Source organism: Lytechinus variegatus, chromosome 2 (genome assembly GCF_018143015.1).
Source record: "Lytechinus variegatus isolate NC3 chromosome 2, Lvar_3.0, whole genome shotgun sequence".
NCBI lineage: Eukaryota > Metazoa > Echinodermata > Echinoidea > Temnopleuroida > Toxopneustidae > Lytechinus > Lytechinus variegatus.
In genome coordinates this window covers 29561835-29581513 of record NC_054741.1, presented here as the reverse complement: position 1 = coordinate 29581513, position 19679 = coordinate 29561835, and the positions used below count along the sequence as shown (strand labels likewise).

At 35.5% G+C, this 19679-nt stretch overlaps 1 protein-coding gene across 1 annotated transcript; it reads left to right on the top strand.

Annotated features, from left to right (window-relative positions):
- Positions 1 to 398: 398 nt before the first annotated feature.
- LOC121409730 (dermatan-sulfate epimerase-like protein) lies at positions 399 to 5643 on the top strand. The gene is made up of 2 exons (XM_041601638.1): positions 399 to 3753; positions 4345 to 5643. The coding sequence occupies exons 1-2, from the start codon at positions 399 to 401 to the stop codon at positions 4566 to 4568; spliced, it is 3579 nt and encodes a 1192-aa protein (XP_041457572.1). The 3' UTR covers positions 4569 to 5643.
- Positions 5644 to 19679: the final 14036 nt, after the last annotated feature.

Here is a 19679-nt window from a genome sequence, read left to right as displayed (position 1 = left end):
CCTTGGAGGGGGGGGGGGATGGTAATTGATCGGTCAAACCTAGATCAAACACAAGGCTGTGAATTTTATTCTACATGGTACCAGTACATTTTTAACCAAATACAGCAATTTATAATTCCTGAGTGCCCTTAGAGATATATAGCAGTGGTCTAACATACAAATCCCAATACATGTATGTCATAATCTTCTTTTTTCTTGTTTCTTTTTTTCCAGAGATTCCGGGATTCCTCAACCATGTTGAGCTAGCAGCATTCTCAGCTACAGTGGACACATTACTGGTATGTGTTAACCAAGAGTACATTGGATAAATCCTGTTGGAGTTATTTATCAAGCCTTGATAAATGTAGCAGAATCAATAAACTCACACAGCCAGAGAGAAGGAAAATTGTACAATCACCATGGAAAAATTATATGTGATATCAGCATTAATATTGTCTGTACTTATGTGCACAGTAGATGCACTAACAGTTGACTTTTCAAACTACAAGCCAAAATATACTACTCATCCCATGCTGTATTTTAACAAGCGAGACATTCCAGACCTCATCGCTAAAGCCAGCACAACTCACGAACATATATCAAAGGTCATTGATGAAGCTGTTACTATGTTGATGGGGAATCCTAAGAGATTCTTACCCCCTACTGACTATGCAAAGTTTGGAGGATTATGGAACGAGTATTATGGCAATAATCTTCCTCCACTAGCATTGTATACTTTACTTCATCCAGAAGATAAAAAGGCTAAGATATTTTTGTTGAATTACATGGATTTGATGGCTGGACATCCTAAATGGCAAGTTATTGCTGCAGCTACTGATGAAGTTCCTGTGGCCCATTCACTGACTGGCTTCTCTACTGCATTTGACTGGATGTACAACACATTGGATAGCAAACGCCAGAAGCTATATCTACAGCGTATATTCAATGAGACCAAAGACTTTGCACGGTATATAAAGATTCGCTCCTGGGGACATTTTTACCTACAGAATCACGTCGCGACGAATCTTCTGGCATTCTTACACGGAGCTCTCGTGGTGCATGCTCATCTTGAAGAAGCCAAAACATGGGTAGAAACAGCGGTTTATAAGTTGGAACAGAATATGAAGCTTTTCAATCACCTTATAGATGGATCATCAGATGAAGGGGTGCCCTATGGATCATATACATCAAGATCAATGATGCAATATATTTTTCTTGCTTTAAGACACTTCAGGATTGATCACACTAAGGACATCTGGGTGAAGGAGCATTTCTGGTTTTACTATCACACTGTGAAACCACAGTTCCAGAGAACCCTTAGTGTTGCTGATTCTAACCACAATTGGTTTTATGGGCCAGAGAGCCAGGTCGTGTTCCTTGATGCTTATGTGATGAAGAATGGTTGGGGCAATTGGTTGGCGAGGGAGATTCGGAATGCCCGTCCTGATCCATTGGCAGACACAGAAAAGCTTAAATCCGCTGATTCCCAGAGATGGTGCACATTACATACTGAGTACATCTGGTATGATGCTACTATTCCAGCTGTCCCTCCACCCTCTAGTGGGACACCTACCATGCATTTATTTTCTGATTGGGGAGTAGTGACATACAGCAGTACAGATCCCAAGAATCCAAATGACACATTTTTGTCATTTAAGTCCGGTGCACTCATGGGAGCTGCTATGAGTGATGTGGTTAAAAGAAACATGTACAAATCTTGGCCTATGAATGGATGGAATAGCTTCAATCCAGGGCACGAACATCCAGATCAGAATACTTTTGAGTTTGTGCCCAATGGACATCTGTTTGTAACTGATGGGCTTTATTCTTCCAAGATGTCACATTACAATAATATTCTTTCATTTGCGCCGTCCCCGACCAGCCACTGCCAAGAACCATGGGAGGGACAACTTGGAGAATGTGCTAAATGGCTCGACTGGAAGAATCCGGACTTGGTTGAGTACCATGGTGACCTCATCACTACTGCAACCTCTAATGATTTTGTATTCATTGCCGGTGAAGCAGTGACTGCGTACAATCCATCGATGAAACTAGAATCTGTTTATAGATCTTTGACTCTCTTGAATCCAAACCTGCTCTTGGTGTTTGATCATGTGGAAGCTAGCGAAACATCACCTCTGACCCACTTGGCAGCATACTTTCGCAATGTACAATACAGTTTTGAGCTTGACAAGCTATCTGGATTACTTCAGGGTGCGAGTATAACAATGGATGGAGAAAAGTATAGTATGTATTGGATTAGTTCAGATGGAAGAAGTACAGTAGCTGCTGTCCAAGAAGAGAAACCATCTCAGTATCAGGCACGTCCTACAAGTTTTGTAAATATGACCTTCAAGCTATCACCTCGTATAACAAGGCTTGCCTACATTCTCTGCGGCCCATCCATCAAGTTGAAAAATCTGCAGTTCCTGGAAAGCATCGAAGATGGAGTCACCATGTTTGTTGGGACTTCGGATGAAGACTACCAGATAATGGTCAGCACCAAGCATTCAGATCCTGTTGCTCGTCTAAGATACCTCAAGTATCCTGGTCATGCGACAGTTCAAAGGTTGAGTAATCCATCAGAAATAGTAAAGTTTGGTGTTTCAAAATCCTACTTTACAGAGGATCCCCCTAAATTGGAAGGTCGTCCTATCGAATGGATCTTATTGTTTGCCTTCATTATATCGGCTCTTGGCTTTTTCTGGTTCGGCAAGAAAACAAGATTGAGGCCAAGGAGTAGAATAAATTCCATTGGCATGGGCCTCTGCTTTGTGTGGGTAGTTATATGGGTTAGCTATATTAACAACTGTGCATTGTTCGGTTGTGATACTGATGAGGACACTGAGAACTCTGCCCGATCATCTGGACCTCAACCACCGCTCAACACATTGAACAAGAATATGCTTCCCTCAGTCGTGATCACGTCGCTGCCAGGGTCAGGTGCAGAGATTATCAGCTGGCTATTTCACGAGAACCCTGACTTTGTTTACATGGTGGCTCCCTCCAGTTACGCCCGCCTTCCTAGAGGTGATGGCATTGAAGTCAATCCTATCACAGATGCTTGCGAATGGAATGATAGTGAGTCCCTTCATTCTGTTAAGCTGAAGCAGTGGGTACAGGATATTCGATGGAGTCCAGAGTTGTTTGTGTCTTCTATAACAGACAAGAATCCTCAATTAGATGTGCATTTCACCCAGGAAATGATCCAAGCTAAAAAGATCGGACGTCGTCTCCTTGCTGTACAAGAGCAATCAAAGGGCGAGGAATTCAATGACATCATATATAAGACCTTCTCCCCCGACAGTGTGCGAAAAAATCTTGAAAAGTACCCAAATGCCCAGGGGGCCCTCTTTTTCAAAAGTGGTGGATGGGCTCTCAAGCTTCCCTGGATCAACAGTGTTCTCAAGAACACCCTCCATTCCATTCATTTTGTGCGCGATCCTAGAGCATTTGTGGCCAATTATCTGCGGAAATCTGAGGAATTGTACAAAGCCATGGATGTCCAGTTACATATCAAGGAACTGTTTTCCCAGTCAGAAAAATCTTGTGTAAACGATGGACAGTATGCCTGGGAGTTTGAAAAGCTACGGGCAGAATACAGAACCAACAAGAACTCTGCTCTGCGTCTGTTGTCCGCTCTCTGGGCGGCTCACACTGGAGCCATGTTGCGGAAAACATCAGATTTACCAATTGGTGCCTTATTGATGGTGAAGGTGGAAGACCTTGTACTAGAGTCAGAGAGAACAGCTGAAGATATTCACAAACATATAGGTGAGACACAAATTGTACCATTGTAGGCGTACATGTAGACTGACCCTTTTTCTCTTTTATGCTGTCTATTAGCTTTTTTTATATTCAATGATTTCATTAAAAATACCTAATAGTGTACACATGGTTTTCCTTTTGAAATGAATTGTTTGCATTGTTTGATTTTATCAAATTATGAGTACATTTGCCAGAGTACCATTATCCATTCCAGTGTTGGCTTGCTCAATTGCTTATCTGAGCCTACATGCACATGCAAAGTTCTGTAATTTGACAGAAATCACAGATATTTGTAATTATCATTGTGTGTTTATGAAATACCATGTTATTTACCCATTTAGCTGAAGGTAAATAAAGCCATGACATAGATGCATGTAGTTTGACTGGCTGTATGGATGGACAGTTTAATAAAATCATGCATTCTTCCATTCAATCACTATTCATCTTTCTTTCTTTTTTTCTTTCTTTCTCCTATTCATATATTTACTCACTTGACTTTATATTTATTTCACTCATGTTTGTTGTATTTAATTTGAATATGCCCTGCCTCTATATTTACTATCTTATTTGAATCAAATCCTCATCTTTGTATGACAGGTATTCCACTGCGGCCCACCACCCTCCAGAAGCTAATCCAAGCTGCCAAAAGCAGTGTCTACAAAGTCCCTTATGAGCTGGCTTTCTCAGAGCGTTCCATCGATATATGGCGTCGGGAGCTAAATACAGAGCAGATCACAGAGATTGAGCAGATCTGCGGGCCAGTCATGTCGCAGCTCGGCTACATCAGAGAAACAAAGTCCATGCCCGTGAACGAAAACTAGTCCGAAGATGTAAGCAGATTGATGCATTTCATTCTGTACTAATCAAAGTTTGAGGTGGAGGTAAGAATAGCACAAATCATTATGAGAGTACTCTTGTCCAAGTCCACTCCGGTGTATGGCAAAGAAATAGAAAACAATTTTTTTTCTGGTGAGTGAACCAGGTTTTTTGTGTTGTAGTGCGCCTGAAGCCTGCAGAATAGTGCAAATTGTGATAATTGCAAAATTTTAAAAGTTTAACTTTAAAATTAGTGTCAAGATTTGCAATTGTGACAGAATTATTAGCCAGCCCATATTTTACATGTATTTTGCACTTGATAGCATATTCTAAAAAGTGATGAGATATTTTTATTTATAGATAATGTATAGATTTCAAACATAAATATATGTTTTGTAGTGTGAGAACTTTAAATCAGTGATTATTTACATCTTCTATTCTGATGTGTCTTAACATCTATAATTTATGAAATTCAATGATGAAATACATCGGAACACATTTTTGTTTTTACATGAATGATGAAACACAAAATTCATTCAAGACACAAACTTTACATGTATGTACAGTGTCCATGAATTCAAAGATGTTACAAAGTGAACTTTCACTTCATTATTTGTATAAAATACATTACAAGTCAGGGGCAGTGGAATGATTTTGAAAGTGGAGAAGGGGGGAGGGCTGATCATGCAAAAAATCATTATCTGATGGAAATTTTCACGTTTTTCTACATGGTTTCGGAAAAAGTGTGGGGACTTCAGCCCCCACAGCCCTACGGTTTCCTGGCCCCTACAAGTGATGTTTTATTTACATGTATGTCTCCCAGGGAACACTAATAAGTAATGATTGAGCAAAAGCCCAGTTTTGCATGACCTCATTTGGAAAATCGTAATCAAATGCAAGTCTTATGCATATCTATTTAAGCAAGCCCAACATGTACGTGTAGATCTTCTAGTAGTGAGATTGCTTGTTTACAATTTATGTGTTTGCCAGTTTTTGTGCTTGATGCTAAAGGCATGGTCACACTGCCCGAGCGTTGTCGGAGCAATCGTGGAGCGGAGAGAAAAAAAATCATCACCGCTCGCTACCGTTCACCATTTTCGATTTCGATTGTTTTTTTTTACGTTTTCAATTTTTTTCCCCAATTTTGAGAGCTAAATTCGACCCTCTTTCCCTACTGCTCCACGACCGCTCCAACGACGCTCGGGTGGTGTGACCAGGCCTTAAGGCATGCTAGTTGCTACATGTAGGATCCTTTATTTGATCACTGTTTCATTCAGTATTTCTGCTGTATGAGGCAGTGAATTACGGTGATTTGATAGTGTGAAGAGGAAAAGAGCAAGGTCATCTTCCCACAGATAAGAAAGAAAGAGAGAATAGTTCACAGGTGCAAGTCGGTTGCGCTCATACTGTAATAGGTCTACCTAATACAAACATCAATTGGTGTATAGTGATAACTGTCATTTACTTTACATCACTGGAAGACAATTTGTGTTTCATTTGCTTGAGAATTCGATCACTTGTACCATCCCACCTGTACTATAACTTAGGTATCAATATTTGTTGTAATACTTAATGTACATTTATAAATGTTCAATGAATTGGAATAACAGGAAGTTGCATTTTCAGCTCCTGCTGGTTTCATTTTTGTTAGGGAATAATCATGACATCCAAGCAGGGAGGTTCTAGTCTGGTTAGAATAATTTTTGATTATTTTAAAACTTGGTCTCCATGACAAGCCAGAGATAATTAAAGAAAGAAAATATAGGGGATGGGGGAGGGGTCCATCAAATATTGGGAATGGCTATGGTTAGACAAATTCACAAAACATGGCTCCATATGGCTTTATCCTTGTTCTAACTAGCTATTGCCTCATGATGGTGGGTACCTGTTCGTCCAAATTGACCTTCAACAACACACTTTTATTTCATACATATATTTCGGACCTACATGTATTGTCGGTTCATTTGTAGGTGGAGCAAAGAAAGAAGAAAATGACTATCATAGCATACACTGGTGCAGCACGATATAGCAGATATAAATACCCTGGGAAAATGAAAAGCTATTAATCCTTTGATTGTTACCAACTTGCCATCAAGCTCACTTCAGAGGAAGTGGTTAGAGAAGGCAATGAAAGAGGAAGAGTGAAATTTAGAATGAGTCAAAGTGTCAAACCACCTGTCAGCCCTCCATGTTGGGCTTGCTAAATGAATGTGTGAATTTCTGACCTGTCAAAAGACTCCTAACTCAATGGTGCTTTTGACCATTACATCTGCATATATATATATGTGTACTTGTACTGGTATGATATGATAGGCTACCCTTTGGCCTGAATTCACAAAGGTGGTTTTGAAAACCCACGGTTGAGTCCATGGTTTATGCAGATTTCCTGTATTAATTACACTTATTTTACCACGTATATTAAAAGATGTCCAATGCTGATGCATGCTTTTGTCACAGTGTGACAATTGACATCTGTTGCCATGGTTAAGTATGCTATTTTATTAATGAGTCCACAGTTTTGAATTATGAATCCACTTTTCAAACAGTGGACTCATGAAGTACAGCCTATCTAACCATGTTAACAGGTGTCAAATTGGCGCACTGTGACAAAAGCGCGCATCAGCATTGGATATTTTTTTATACATGTGCTTGATACGCGCTATATTAAGTGTAATTTACACAAGAAATCTGCATAAACCATGGACTCAACCGTGGGTTTTCAAAACCACCTTTGAATTTGCTCCACACTAATATACAAGTCGTGTAAATTGGAATCTTTTTATTGTTTCGTTTGAATATGCATTGTAATGAATATTTATTCATTTATTTTTGTGATAGGCCTATGTTAAATCTAGGCCTAGTTAATTCATGTATCAGTTACCCGACCATGTAGATGTACATGTGTTTTAGGCCTACTTTTTAAGTAGGTCTAAAACATAAAAATTTCTAATAGAAAATTTTAAGGGGGGGGGCATAGTCAGAAAATGAATTATGAACTATATAAAGCCTAATCATGTAAAAAGTTGTGTGAATTCTGTTATGAAAACTACGCATGATATACATTGTAACTAAATTATTGGTTAAGTCGACACAGTGGTTACTGTACATGTATGTATTACAATGACAGATGTAGAAGCTATATACTGCAAGTAGGCTGATTAGTACTTAGAATCACACTGTACTCAATGAAATAACATTAAAATGTGTTTAGATCATATTCCCCATTTTTCACAATTGAGGAGAAAAAAATATGTACATGTATGTACAGTACCATTACCTGGGTATTTTCACACCCAACTTGTTTCTTCTTGAGACGTATACCTTGGTCACATTTGCTCTACGGCGGCCGTACTGCGAGTCGAAAACAGCCGTTTAATATTAATATTTTTTGCACCGATAGCTAAATATAGGTGGTTTGAATAAAACAACTGTTTTCGACTCGCCGTACGGCCGTCGTAGAGCAAATGTGACCGAGGTATAAATTCCAAAATATAAATAGTGCATCATGAAATCACCAATCAAGATGAATCGCATTCAGGATGTTGAATTGCTCTTTATTCCTGATGTCTCTAAGAAACTAAAATAGCCTGGAGGTCTGGTGGGTGTTTCATACAGCTGTTTGTAAGTTAAGAGTGACTTTACAAACAACAGATGACCCTTTCTTAAAGGACAAGTCCACCTCAACAAAAACTTGATTTGAATAAAAAGAGAAAAGTTCAGCAAGCATAACACTGAAAATTTCATCAAAATCGGATGTAGAATAAGAAAGTTATGGCATTTTAAAGTTTCGCTTATTTTCAACAAAATAGTTATATGAACGAGCCAGTTACATTCAAATGAGAGAGTTGATGACATCACTCACTCACTATTTCTTTTTTATATGAAATATTTTCATTTTCTCATCATTGTCATGTGAAATGAAGTTTCATTCCTCCCTGAACACGTGGAATTCCATTATTTTAACATTTTGTGCTTCAGGCAATGAGGTCCTAATCATCAAATTCGTAAAAATTGAAATATTGTATAATTCAAACAATAAAAAACAAAAGAAATAGTGAGTGAGTGACGTCATCGACTCTCTGATTTGGATGTAACTGGCTCGTTCATAAAACTATTTTGTTGAAAATAAGCGAAACTTTGAAATGTCATAACTTTCTTATTTTACATCCGATTTTGATGAAATTTTCAGCATTGTGCTTGTCTGATTTTTCTCTATTGATTTAAATCAACATTTTTCTGAGGTGGACTTGACCTTTAAGGACTAAATCAACACCTATCTGGCGTGTATGATTTACTAAAGGAAAAGGTCACCCGTCATTCATAAAGTCGCTTGTTAGTTGTAACTTACAAAGAGCTTTTTGAAACACCCACTTGAACTCTAGCTTGAACCAATGTCTTAACTACATGTGTATGTCAAAATTAGTGAAATTTAAATTTCTAAACTTAAAAATATGTTTTCTTTGTTCACTTGACACTTTTGTGATTACATTGAAGAAAATCATTACAGGTATCATTTCAATAGTTTATTGTCCTTTAAGTGCCAAATGGGCTGATAAATTAAAAAAATTGTACATTACAGCTTTTTCTCATGTTTGGCAAAATTACAGATTTAGACTGTTGAACAAAATTTCAGGATACAGGCCTAAGTGTTGAGTTGATGGTAATTTATTAACTTTGAATCATGTTAAATTTGTAGAAAATTGATGAATTACCATTGATTTTGAAAGAAATGTACAGCATATTGTGGATAAAATGGTTTGTATGGAATAGAATCATGTTGATAAACATGTTCATGCATACAATATGGACATTGATTTTTATAAATGTGAAATCATTCAATGATTTGAGCTTGTGTGCTATGTAATTTATATGTCTTGATGTACATTTGTCATCATTGTATTTTGCTGGTAATTACATTTACTTGTTGAAAAGACATTTTTAAGATGCATTTGTACTGTGTTTTGTACATATATTTTCCCCATGCAAGAGGTTACAAATTATGCAACTCATTAATATCTTGTATAAGGCTGAGTTTGATATTCATGTCATTTGTTTATTCTATTCAGTCATGTATTTATTTCTACATTGTACAACACTTTTATAACTCAAGATGCATTAAAAAAGACAATAGTGTCAACATTTAGAAAACAGTAGTCAAATAGGTACAGGGTAGAAGATTTTTGGAGGAGGTACTTTTTGTTGGGCCTTATTTAGGGACCTTAAGGTATTTTTAATACATGTATATCATTTGCCACTTTATTATTTCTGCAGATTTGCCTACTTTTGTAAAGGAAAGTAATTTGATTCTCCACTATGCACTGAATTAAATATCTGTCTTACCATTGTGAACAATGATTTAGTATACTATGTACACCCTTCTGATATGCATAAAATGGGTGCAAATATCTGAAAACAATTTTGGTATATTGTTGAGATCTGACAATATATTATATGTTGCACATTTGTTATAGAACAAGTCATGTGTACATGCGTGTGTGACTATCCCCCTCCCTCCCTGGACTATGCAATATGTATGAAAGCAGGAATAGCAGGGTAGCCATTATGTTGGCACCTCACTTTTTAAAATTCACTTAGCACGAGGAAGTTATCAATCATGTAAATTTCAAGTTTTGTTTTATTAAAAATTATTTTTTTTTTTACTTTATTCAAAAGTATTATCAGATAATAATATAAAGCAAAAATCTTTACATTTTTTTTTGTTATTTGATACATACACTCTACTATGATGAAAAAACAAAGCAGAGCAAAAGGTGATGCGTTTATCTGCTACCCATCCCCCCCCCTCATCCTATCAAACATGGGAATTGAAAGATTGGCAGTCAATAGCCTTTTATACTGTACATGTACACGTGTACACCATATAGGCCTAGTCATTGAAAAGCCTTTTCTGAGAAATGTAGGAATTTTTTTTTGGGTAGTGGTACCAGTAAGATTTGTGTTTGATTATCCCAAGAAAGACCCGATTAAAGAATCTTTGCTATCAGTCTAGTATTGTTTGATGTATAATGTATGTTTGAACATAGAAAGCAATATGTTACATTTAAGTCTGTTTTAGTAAATTAGTGATATACTACATGTTCACAGTAACCATTAGTTCACAGACAGTGTAAGATATTATTTATGTCCATGTTATTACTGCCATTGTTTGGTAATCGAGTAACTGAGTATTTATACAACAGTAAAATGCACTGCACAAGATGTTCTTTTGATCGACTCTCAACATTGATATTTTGGGGGCAAGGCCACTCTTCTGGATGGCACATTCATGGAAATGAAATAGAATTACATGACAAATGCTTGGAGGGGGGGGGGATGGGCCTAAAAAAATGTTCATGGCCAATGGGAGAGCATCGAGGACATTCAGTAGGGCTTCCTTGGCAATGACCTTGTGGCTTTTGTTTAACTTACTTGCTGCTCGTTATGCCTCCTGGCATGTAGGGCAGCAACAAAAGCTCTCCACTCCCGTCTGTCTCGGGCTAGTCTCTGTAGGGATCCCCAGGTCTGTCGGAGGTTAGACATTCCGCCCTCCACGGTCGGCAGCCAGGTGTTCTTGTATCGACCTCGTTTTCTCCTTCGGGGCTCCATTGCAGTGCTGTCCTTGTAATGTCATCCGCTTCTTTTTTATTAATACCTACGTCTGATCCATCTCCACCTCTTTTTCATAAGTATGTCTTCCATACTCTCTTGTTGGCATCTTTCATATAGTTTTATGGTTAACTACAGTCCAGAATGTGAAGAAGTCCTTCATTTCTTGCAGTATCTTGAAATATCTCCTTTCCTTCTTGAAAGGTCATCCTATTGATGAGGCTGGTTTCTTTCATTTATTTATTTTTCTTATTGAATTTCATTGGTGACGTTTACTTCTTCAAACGGCATTAAATGTTTGTTAATGAAATAAACTTAGCACCTTGACCAGGTAGGAGTGATATACATGGGGTGTTAATAAGTAAACCTTTACCATGGCATTAATGAATTTGGTATTAAAACTGAAAAGTATGTATGCTGCATGCTCATGTTGTCTTGTCTTAGTTTCGTGTGAACAATTTAACATACCACCTTGTTCGAGATATATTGCTTATTGTAGTGTTGGCTCATTTAAGAAGTTGATGTGTACCGTACATGTAAGAGAAAATTTAATTGTGATTGCATATGTGTACATGTACTGTAATGGCATTGTTATGATCTTCAGGGCCCTGTTGTACAAAGTTAAGTTTGATCCGATCAATCGTAACTATGGAAATCCATCAGTGTCATAATTTTTTCTACAGGAAATTTGCAAAATGTCCTTTGTAATCAAAGGAGAACACCCATAATTGTCAAGAAATCAATGAAATTATGGATTCATATCTAGAATTTTTTTGGAACTAACCTGCATTTCATATGTTGACTTTGCTGGCTTTCCATAGTTACGATTGATTGGATCAATCGTAATGTACAACGGGGCCCAGAATACCCTCTCAATATGCTACGTATGTTTCTTTTTATAGCTGTTTCTTTTCTCACTTTCTCCACATTTTTTCTCATATTTATGTATATTAAACTTGAGCCCATTTTGTACTTTTTTGGACACTTTTTATGAGCTCTATTGATGTGGATATGAAATTGGCTCAAGAGTATTTTGCTCCCACATGTATATTTAACATGTGTGTGCAAACACTATATTGATTATTTTGTAACTAGTTATGTACCTTTCTGCATACAAATTGTAAGAGATCTTTAATACTTTAGCCATGTTGTTAATACTTATGAAGAGATGATATTTTTCAATTTGCCTTTTAATAGCTTTATAAATGTAACCATTGATAGTTATTTGAAATCATGAATGAAATTCATGTATAACATTCTCTACCATACTTCAAGTACTGTGTTCAAACAGTAGAGGTCAATTTTACACTCAGCAGGGGTCAGGAATTGTGCATATCTGTATACAGAATGATTGAAGATGATCAATATAGAAAAGTATACAGCCATGTATAGTCAATTTAATGATCTTATTAAACATTGCTAATTAAAGTTTCATAAAAATGCTTTTGAGTACATGTACTGCAGGTATTGGGTTTCAAAAACATTGTTTAGCTGGCTCAAAGTTGACAAATGATCACTTTTGATTTGACACAATTCATGGGAACTGGAAATTTGCAAATCCAATGAGGGGTGAATTCTTATTCTACCATTGGAAATATTCATACATGGGATAATTTATGTATAGTCCATAAAGGTGATACCATGCAGTCCTTGTAATGACATTTCATTGTATTTTGATGAGTGACCAAAAATTATTTCCTCTATTAAGTGATTTTCATGCGCAATTGAAAATTTGAATGATGTTTAATATGCAGGGCCAGTTGGTAGAGCCGTTTCCTATTAAACTGACGTGGCTAAGAATTGTGACTGGTAGTGTACCTGAGTAAATAAAACATTACTATCAAGTTCCAATTTGTCCTGGCATAAGAATGAAAATGATTTGCATTAAGTTGGATTTTGTTTTTATTATGTTAACTGTCACCTTTGTAACACTTATATTCTTTATAATATCCAACTGCATCATTTTCATGTTATACCAGGTCTTTCTGAATGATGTCTATGAATACAATGTTGAATAAAAAAGCTTTTCATAACAAATACTTATTTTTCCTGGATGATTCTGTACATGTGTTATTCCCTGCTTTTTGTGCATGTTTTTCTTTTTATATCACACAGACAGACTCCATTCCCTCTTCTTTTCAAATATCTACATTCCACTGCTGCAAATACATGCAAAATACATACAAAAGAAACATAGTGCTTCCATGTCCTGTACTTGTACTTATTTTGGTTGCTCACTTGAATAGAATTTCAAAGTAATAATTCACCTCAACAAGTCTTTGAAAAGTTTCAGGATGTTTGAAGAAATTCCAAGCATAATCATTGTTAATATCAGGACAATTCATTTTTTCAAAATTGAAAGAAAAGAAATGCATTCATGCATACACACACACAAATACGGCATATTATCAGGTTTGCAATGTGATATCAATATAATTCTTCATTATTTATCAACTTTTTACAATATACTAAATTGGTAGTACTGGAAATTCAAATTCACCATAATCGGTTCAGGTTCTAACACTACACACATAGGCCTATAGTATTTGTACTGCAATTGTGGAAGACAGTAAACAGTCTCGCCTAGTTCAGTGTTCAAACAAGTTATTCGTCACCTGCCAATAACGTTTTGCAAACTAATCAGAGCAAACAGAATATTCTACATAGAATAGTCTCTGTTACTAGCAATTTTCAGGAAAGCATTAAATTTTTTTTAACTTACATGTACAGTTCAAAGATTGTCAGTGCTTTAGGCATCATGGGAAAAGTGCAGTATAATAACATGAATAGAAAAATAAATATTAAAAATAATAGATAACAATATCAATGTTAAATATGATTTGATTTGGTTGGTTGAGAGAGGGGGGGGGTAGGTGCAAAGAGAGAGAGAATGGGGGAAAGATATGGAGAAAGAGTGAGGAAATGCAGAAAGAGAAAGAAAGGGGAAAGGCAGAGAGAGTGAAGAAAATATGTAGACAGAGATAGAAAAGGGACAAGAGTATGGGATAGCTAGACCATTTATGATGAAATTGTTCATGCATAATGGAAGCAAACATAATCTGATTTCTGTTCCAATAACAAAAGCATGAACTTCACGGACCAGCACTCGTCCATTCAATACACTACAATGACAAGAGGTAATGCAGTAGAAAAGTAAATATATGCTCTCAAATTGCAATTCCTTTAAAGAACAGGGTCACCCAGATATGGGTATGATTTTTTTTAAATGGAAAAATCAGAAACCGCTTAATAACATTCACTCAAGGACAAATAAGGAACATATCAATTCGATTTCAGCCAACCCCTTTTTTAAACATATATGCCACAATATAGTAAAGGAAGTTGCTTTTTTTTCTCAATAAAAAGAGCATATGGTAGAATATCTTAAAATAACTTTTGATGACCTGAATTCACAAAAAAGTTATAAATGCAGATCCTGGATTTCTTTTCAGTGTGTGTACATGTATGTGACCTGTATTCTGAAGCCGGGTTCAATTTAAACTCTTGTTTAAAGTTGTAGTTTAACTATGGATAATCAATAGTGGCAAAAATCTCTAACAGTATAATTTAAATGTATCAGCTCATTTTTCTCTCAAATCGTTTTTAACTGTTTCGGGAGTATAAATAAGATAGCTTTCTTCACCATTCACAAGTTAGGAAAGCGCACATCAAACATAAGAAAATCATGCACAGAAAATTTTGAAATTTTTGGGCTGTCCATAATTTTAGCAGAGTTAAACCATGGTCTAAGTTAAACCCGACTTCAGAATACGGACCACGGTTTACACAACATGTGTGCAAATTGCCCATGGTTAGTTAGTTTAGACTGCTTGGAAATTTGCACATATGTATATCAAGTTAATGCATTCTCAAGACAAAAAAAAAAAGCCCATCTCTCTTACACATTACAGAGGCTACTTCCTTTACATGATAAAACCTGTCTCGGCTACCATTCATGTAATTACGAAGGTACCAGCATAATTATTATGCAGGGTGCTCTTGTTAACATAGATATTAACAAAATAACACAACATTTAGGGTGGAAATGCCACGTGGTGGTACATTAATGTGTATTATCAGCATATTGGCTTGAGTGATATGCCAAGCTATTACTTATTCTCAAAGTCTCCTTTTGGATTAAATACAGGTGAAGGAGATGAAATTTAGAAATTAAATTCATCTTGAGTCATTGTTGATCACAATTGTTCTGTACATACTGAAAAATATTTTTGTCACATAATTTTGTGACAAAAGAGTAACTTACTCGACTGGTTGGTTATACTTTCATGTTCACATGTATTAAATGTAGACAAAATTTTTTTTTTGAACAAGATGAGATACATGTATTTTTAAAATCCATATTAATTATGCTAAAAAAATTTGACCAATTCTTATTCTTTTTCTAATATTTTTAGATGAGAATAAGGTATGTCTCATATTTGCAAACCTTAGAAAGATTAAGAAGAAAACATAGATTTGAATATATCAGTATAGGAAATCTTAATACACTGATGATATTCTATACACTGCTATTGTCAGATTATTACAAAAACTGAAACAGTATCATTATTACTGGAAATAATCGTTCTCTATGTTTCTCCCAAAAAGGGAACTCTTCCTCTTAACAGCAACAGTTGGCAAGCAAATATACTTTCGACAATTATCATTTAAAATAAAACCTTCGATTTGAGCTGGACATACCAAACTCCAATACAAATTTGTTGAATAAACAATTGAACTAATATTGAAGATTATTTTGACTGATAAAAAAAAACAACTGAATGTGTGTGATTTTGAATTTCAATCTGACATTCAGGCTCCAATTTTATTCTGATGTCGTAATCATTTCCAATGCCTTATACAACAAAGAGCTTAATTGGCAACTGATTCATTGTATTATCATTTTTACAAAACACATACTTTAAAAGGGGCAGGCAGTTCACCCTGACAAAAATTTCATAACAAGTGGAATGCCTCTGGCCGTCTCACCTGCATCACGCGGTTCAATATAGCAGCAGTGCTGACTTTGCATACTACTCTAACTCGCACAAGATGTTCAGTGATACATGGTTACTCTTATGTCCTCTTTTTATGAACTAGACCAATAAACTTACAGAGATATGATGGTTATTCAACAAAAAACCCCAACATGGCCAAAGTTCATTGACCTTACATGACCTTTGACCTTGATCATGTGACCTGAAACTGGAACAGGATGTTCAGTGATACTTGATTACTCTTATGTACAAGTTTCATGAATCAGATCCATAAACTTTCAAAGTTATGATGGTAATTCAACAGATACACCCAATTCGGCTAAAGTTCATTGACCTTTGACCTTGGACATGTGACCTGAAACACGCACAGGATGTTCAGTGATACTTGATTACTCTAATGTCCAAGTTTAATGAACTAGACCAATAAACTTTCAAAGTTATGATGGTAATTCAACAGATACCCCTGATTCAGCCAAAGTTCATTGACCCTAAATGACCTTTGACCTTAATCATGAGACCTGAAACTTGCACAAAATGTTCAGTGATGCTTGATTACTATTATGTCCAAGTTTCATGAATCAGATCCATAAACTTTCAAAGTTATGATGGGAATTCAACAGATATCCCCAATTCGGCCAAAGTTCATTGACCCTAAATGACCTTTGACCTTGGTCATGTGATGTGAAACTCGTGCAGGATGTTCAGTGATACTTGATTAACCTTATGTCCAAGTTTCATGAACTAGGTCCATATATTTTCTAAGTTATGATGACATTTCAAAAACTTAACCTCAGGTTAAGATTTCGATGTTGATTCCTCCAACATGGTCTAAGTTCATTGACCCTAAATGACCTTTGACCTTGGTCATGTGACATGAAACTCTAATAGGATGTTCAGTAATACTTGATTAACCTTATGGCCAAGTTTTATTAACTAGGTCCATATACTTTCTAAGTTATGATGTCATTTCAAAAACTTAACCTCAGGTTAAGATTTGATGTTGACGCCGCCGCCGCCGCCGTCGGAAAAGCGGCGCCTATAGTCTCACTTTGCTTTGCAGGTGAGACAAAAATAGCAGAACAAAATAATAAAAATACTGGTGAAGGTGTTTGGAAATTCCATCAAGGATTTAAAAAGTTATTAGAATTTGATTTTTTGATTAGTGATGCCTTTTGTGAACAGTTTCCTATGTATTGCAAATTAACAAAATTATTGACATCTCATTTTCTCAGAGAAATGAAAATGGGTTTTATTGTACCATCATTATATCAACAAATTATTTCACAACCAGTTGAAAAAAGGAAATTTTTAGTCATGAACCATTAAAAAAATTTGAAATTTATACATTTTATGTAGCATAACATACAGGACAGCTGCCTGTATATGATGTCACAAATCAAAAACTTAAAATTCAAATAACTTTCTTAATCTTTATTAATTAATTTTCCTTAAACCTTATCCAATTCTAAAAATGATTTTCTTGTATTTTTACAGTAAATTTTTTGTAAGGGTGAACTTCCCCTTTAATTAACCCCAATTACATTTGCACATTTGTTCATAGAGCAAATGTTCAAAGGTCAGCATACCATCAATCCCAATATTCTGTAAAAAAATGCAATGGCATGATAAAATCTAATTCTAAAATGAAAAAAAAAATGTATTTCTTACCAAGCAATTTGATTTATTTCCAGTAAGAAAAGCAAATCTGTATAATTCATGAAATGAATGGAATGACTACATCGACAATCCAACATGTGCTTCTAAATATTTTCTCTTTATGCCTGATGGCAAATAAAAACCATTTAATGGACATAATATAACAACATACAAAGCAGCATACTTATGAAAAAAATCATTGCACAAAATTAACTTGGAATTAAATTCAAATGTATGAAAGTTTCTGTGTTTGAGGTTTTATCTTTCAACTGGAGGGATCTCTGGCTTAAAGTGCTTATTTCATGTATATATATATAGTTTTATATTCATATTTTCTCCCCTGTTGAAGGAAAAAACTTCATCGCAGTTGCATGAAATGATTCTTTGTTGATGTGCACTGTTTTTTTTCTTAGCAGTTATTGGGAATTTGCATATCACTTCAAATATATATACATGTTGATAGTGCAATAGACATGAACTCAATTGTAAAAATTTTTGGGGGAGATTAAAAAGAAACAAAACATTAGAAAAGGGAAAATTAGTCTCCAACTTGTTAACAAGACATAAACATTTATCTTCAAGAAAATTGTTTCTCCCCTAGTTCACTTGCCAATAAATGGATGTGATACCATCAGTGAATTTATTTCTTGATATGTACCAAACACTCAAAATAAAGGTAGCTTAGAAAAAACAGAAAAGCCCTAAGCCTTTAATCAAAGGTTCAATTGTGATGGGCAACCAACTGTCAAAGAATTTCTTTTTCTTTTCTCTGTTTGTATTACATACACAGGAGCAGAGATTTGGAGAGGTGCAAAATTTCACAATTACTATGTAATAAGAAATGGGAAAGGTTAATTACAATTGCATTTGTCAAAAAAATAAGAAGAAATTTTTAGAAATATCATTCATAAATTAAATTGACCAAGCTATTACCAAACCGCTATCAAATGAAATCAGAATTAAATGATATTCATATCAATGACCTGGCGGTCAAACAATATCAGGCAAAGAGATTCACTCAAAGTTTAATTTCATCCAAACAAATGATGTTGAAACAATTTATGGCTTTCAACCAGTAAAGCTTTTCAATTATCGTATAACATTTTTCTATGATTGATTCCATCGACTACAATCAATCGTGAAAGTCAAGTGTATGATTGATCGTTAACCTTTGTGGAATGGGACCCAGATTGATCAAAGCGATCTTATTTACTGTGAAAGCCATAGATTGTATTTTTGATATAATGAAACTTCCCCAGCAAGCCTTTAACATTCCAAAAGAAATGTGTTTACAAAAATAAAAGTAAAATGATGTTAATTTTTTTACCTGATTGCTAAGAAATCCTGACTGCAAGCAACTAGAGAGCCAATGGCTTAAGGTCCTCTCTGAGGGACCAGGTAATGAGGACTATTGCCTTACCAAAGGGCACTAGCATGTCAAGAGGGAATCAAACAAGGACCATCGGAATCCGAAAAACCCACTCAACGGACTGAGCTATTGCGCCTCCTCAAATGTAAATTGACCACTAAGCATACTGCCACAGACAAAACATTACACTAACAACAATCTTGCAGAAAGCAAATGACATTTAAAAGAACACTTTGTGTCATCATAATAAACAATGTGGTTTCAAATGCTCTCATCTATATTGCCCTACATTGACACACAAAAGGAAGCAAGTGACATGTAAACCAAATTTGAATTTTGATGTTTTCATATTCTAATATATTGATTTTTTTCCCACTTCATACAAAACACAATTTGCTATGAGATATGGTTGGTTAACCATCATGTCAAACCACCAATCCATTGGCATTTATGCATTTAAAATGACTAACACATTCGGATTTTTTTAA

Coding starts and splice junctions, on each gene's coding strand:
- LOC121409730 (XM_041601638.1), top strand. CDS start 399: ATGGAAAAATTATATGTGATATCAGCATTAATATTGTCTGTACTTATG. Junction 3,754..4,344: donor AGATATTCACAAACATATAG/GTGAGACACAAA, acceptor TTTGTATGACAG/GTATTCCACTGCGGCCCACC.